At 39.1% G+C, this 3580-nt stretch overlaps 1 protein-coding gene across 3 annotated transcripts in view; it reads left to right on the top strand.

Annotated features, from left to right (window-relative positions):
- Positions 1–3092, top strand: part of LOC104813447 (myb-like protein X) — a 5711-nt gene extending 2619 nt beyond the window's left edge. For 2 of the 3 annotated variants that reach the window (XM_010541022.1, XM_010541023.2), the window contains exons 4-12: positions 243–322; positions 478–537; positions 617–727; positions 933–1013; positions 1103–1189; positions 1376–1874; positions 2115–2215; positions 2346–2376; positions 2477–3092. In XM_010541022.1, coding sequence (XP_010539324.1) covers positions 243–322; positions 478–537; positions 617–727; positions 933–1013; positions 1103–1189; positions 1376–1874; positions 2115–2215; positions 2346–2376; positions 2477–2640 — 1214 coding nt within the window. In that variant the 3' untranslated portion in view covers positions 2641–3092. The remainder of the gene's footprint in view (positions 1–242; positions 323–477; positions 538–616; positions 728–932; positions 1014–1102; positions 1190–1375; positions 1875–2114; positions 2216–2345; positions 2377–2476) is intronic. The other variant, XM_010541024.1, reaches the window with a different exon arrangement.
- The last annotated feature ends 488 nt before the right edge of the window (positions 3093–3580 follow it).

The raw sequence follows: 3580 nt of genomic DNA on the forward strand, positions 1-3580 counted from the left end.
TGCCTTTTAAGTCTCTTTCCCTTTGAAAGTTGTAGTACTTGGTACCACTGAGTTCTGAATAGCATTTAAATTGCATGAGCTTGATTCATATGAGATCTATTATTGTTTCCGCCAGAACAAAGGAATATATAGTTATGCACAATTATGAATGTTGGGCTTGATTAACTATATTAATTCCATTATAGTTTATACTGTAAAAGCAAAGTAAATATTTATAAGTTTGTTTATTATGTACTCTGTAGTGGCCTACAAAGTGTCAAGGAAGAAGGCTGATGAAACTTTCAAGCTGCTTCACACAATTCTATTTGGAAGGAGAGGCAAGGTGATGATCCCTCTCTGCGTACCATTTCTTATATTGACTGCCAGTAGAGTGATTTTCGCCTAGTAGTTTTGGAACTATTAGATGTTGCATATCTTATGTTAGCAACTATTATGCCAATGTCTTTTGTATATAACCTGTGTTTCTTGCATTGATAGGCTTCTCAGATCAAGACGAACATATTACGGTTTTCAGGTTTTGTGTGGCATGGAAATGAGGTAGATAATTTAACGCACTCTAGATTGCCTTTTTTGTGTTCTTGTTCCTTCATAATTTTGTCAATCCTTGTGTTTACAGGAGAAGGCAAAACTCAAAGTAAAAGAAAAGTTTGACAAATGCAACAAAGATAAACTTTTGGAGTTTTGTGATGTATTGGACATACCAGTTGCCAAGGCTACAACGAGGAAGGTGAAGGCTATGCAATTCTATATCATCGTTCTTTAAATTCAATTGTTTCTTTGTTTGGATGAATGGGCACCCCTGTGATGTTGTAAAGCCCTCGTCTTTCCTTGTGCAGAGACTGACCTGCCATTTGCTTGCTATCAAATTTATGCTAGATTTTGTTCTCATATAGTGGCAGCTACTGATTGTTGCATAGTTTTATTCAACACAGGAAGATATTGTTATAAAACTGATTGAGTTTTTGGAGGAACCTCATGCAACAACTGATGTTCCTGTTTATGAGAAAGAGAAGGTATTTGGAAAAATGTAGACACTGTTACTTCAGAGGTTGAGTTGAAAATTTGTTGTGCATATTATAATATGTTATTTTTTCTGTTGAAGCAGCCAAGTAAGGCAGCAAAGCGTAAGAGAACATCTAAGCAAAGTTCACCTACAGTTGGAACTTCATCCTCTAAAGGATCAGCAAAGGTATTACTATTGCATGGCTTAGAGCTGGGAAGTTTGATTTCTGTCTTGAAAGGAAAACAATGCGAAGAGAATTTAACTTCAAAGATAATAAAGGATATCTTGTCTGCCTTGCTGTACTGTGAATGTTTCCATGCGTCTGTTTCAAGACTTGCAGTTGATATAAATTTTGGAACGCCATCTCTACAGAGTCGAAAAAGGAGTGGTGAAGCAGAAAAGGCTGACCAAAAGGGTGTGCCTCATTCTGATGATGAGCCTGAGGAAGAGAAAGAGGAAAAAGATGTAGAAGAAAAAGAGAAAGAAGAGGAGGAGGATGAAGAAAAGAATGAAGAAGCGGACAAGGAAAACGGTGTTCCTGATAAATTTGAGGACGAGGTGCCTGAGCCTTCTGAAAGTGAGGAGAGAGTTGAATCAGAGGAGGACTCGGAAGAAGACACTAAAAAGAAGAAACGTGGTTCAAGGTCATCACCTGAGAAGAAAGAATCATCAGGGAAAGCCAGAAGCAAGAAAGCTGCAGTCTCTGGAAAAGCCAGTCCAATGACACAGAAAAGATCATCCACAAAACGGAAGAAGACTGATGATGACAGCGATTCAAGTCCAAAGACGTCTTCTAAAAGGAAGAAAACTGAGAAACCTACCAAGGAGCAGTCCTCAGCTCCTTCAAAATGTACCTTGAAAGAGAAACCAGGTATTAGTTACATTGTCCTTTCCTTTTTACTATCTAGCTTTACATTGTAGTGTGTGGCTTATCAGTTGAGTGGAATAAAGCCTGAATTGGTACGAGTTTTTATCAGAAGCAGCAGCCAATCTTACTCTTGACTTCGCTCTCTTTTTTCATACTCACTGATTTAGCAGAAGCTATAGCCAATATGATAGCCTCTTATGTTTTCTTACACCAGTTTTGTTTGTGTTTGTCTCTGTGCTGAAGGGAAAAGGTCTGGAAAAGGGAAAGACAAAAGCAAAGAACCGGGTGACAGAGAGTTGAAAAACGCGATTGTTGAGACCTTGAAGAAAGTGGACTTCAACACGGTGAGAACAATTTCAAGCTTCAGTTATTAGTACTCAGCTAGTTGAGAGTTATGACATACAAGCGTGTAGAAGATAATCTTGGATATCAATGATTAATATGCCCTTCGTTGGTTGGTGTCGAACTCTGCAGGCCACATTCACTGACATCCTCAAGCTACTTGGTATTATGACTTGGACAGACTCTCGTGTTGGTTCATTGGTTGATTAAGCAACGGCACACCGGTTTATTAATGAAACATTGTTTTTTCGCCTGTTTTTCAGCCAAGGAATTCAACGCGGATCTCACCCCAAGAAAGTCATCTATAAAGCTGATGATCCAGGAAGAGCTAACGAAATTAGCAGAAGAGGCAGAGGACGGGGAAGGAGAAGAGGAGGGAGCAGAGAAAGAGAAGGCAGAGCCTGCGGGTGAAGAGGTTAAAGCCTGAAACTTATTCATCCCAAATCAATAGAGAACATACGGGAAATCATAATCTTAAGACTATTTAATTGCAGAGTCTGTTAGGGCCTTTCCTTGCCTAATACCCATATCATAGGCACAGTTGTATCAGTGAAATCTGGATGTAATTTGTCGTTTTTCCTCTTTTATTTGGTCTGAATTTGAGGCGACCGAGCAGAAACCGATTCCAGGTTTTGGTTTTGGTTTTAGTCTTAGTTTTGGGTAGAGAGGACAGAGAGAAAGGGACAGAGCTGCAAAGACACAGAGTCAAGAGATAGGCAACTTGTTTGTATACAGTTCAACATAATAAGCTCAGTCTTCTACCTAGGATTCTTCCTCGTGTGTTATTTTAGTGAGATCTTGTATTAGGTGGAGAGACCAGTTGCGATCTTCTCGGTCGTGAAGGCTACTCATTAGCAATGTAACAAGGTGTTTTCTTCATCTATTCTTGTGGATTAAACGTGGTCTCTATATGCGTCACAACCGCAGCTGTGAATGAAATTCTGAATAGTCCTCCATATGATCATGGGGATGACAAGAAGAGACCCACAAGAGAGCAAAACTTAGGCAGTGGTAAAAGATCTTGTCTTATGAGACGTGCAAGCCAAATATGTGCACAAAAATGGATCCTAATTTTCTTTCACAACCAAAGATTTGATACTGATACATGCATAGACAGAAGATGGAAAGAGAATAGATTCCATTGCACTGTACTATGTACACTTGAAAGAAAAACCCTATTTAGAACATACATTAAAAAGACAAAAAAACAAAAAACAAAAGGATTCACATGTTTGTCACAATTGGTCGTGTAAAGCCACCCATTGAACCTAAACAGCAAATCATTGGGGTCCGAAGTTCTATCGAGTCCGAGTAATCCTCCCCACGTTCCACGTGTTTGATCGTTTTTAATTCATCCCATGTGTCAT

The sequence above is a fragment of the Tarenaya hassleriana genome, unplaced genomic scaffold (assembly GCF_000463585.1).
Source record: "Tarenaya hassleriana unplaced genomic scaffold, ASM46358v1 Cleome20, whole genome shotgun sequence".
NCBI classification, from domain to species: Eukaryota; Viridiplantae; Streptophyta; class Magnoliopsida; order Brassicales; family Cleomaceae; genus Tarenaya; species Tarenaya hassleriana.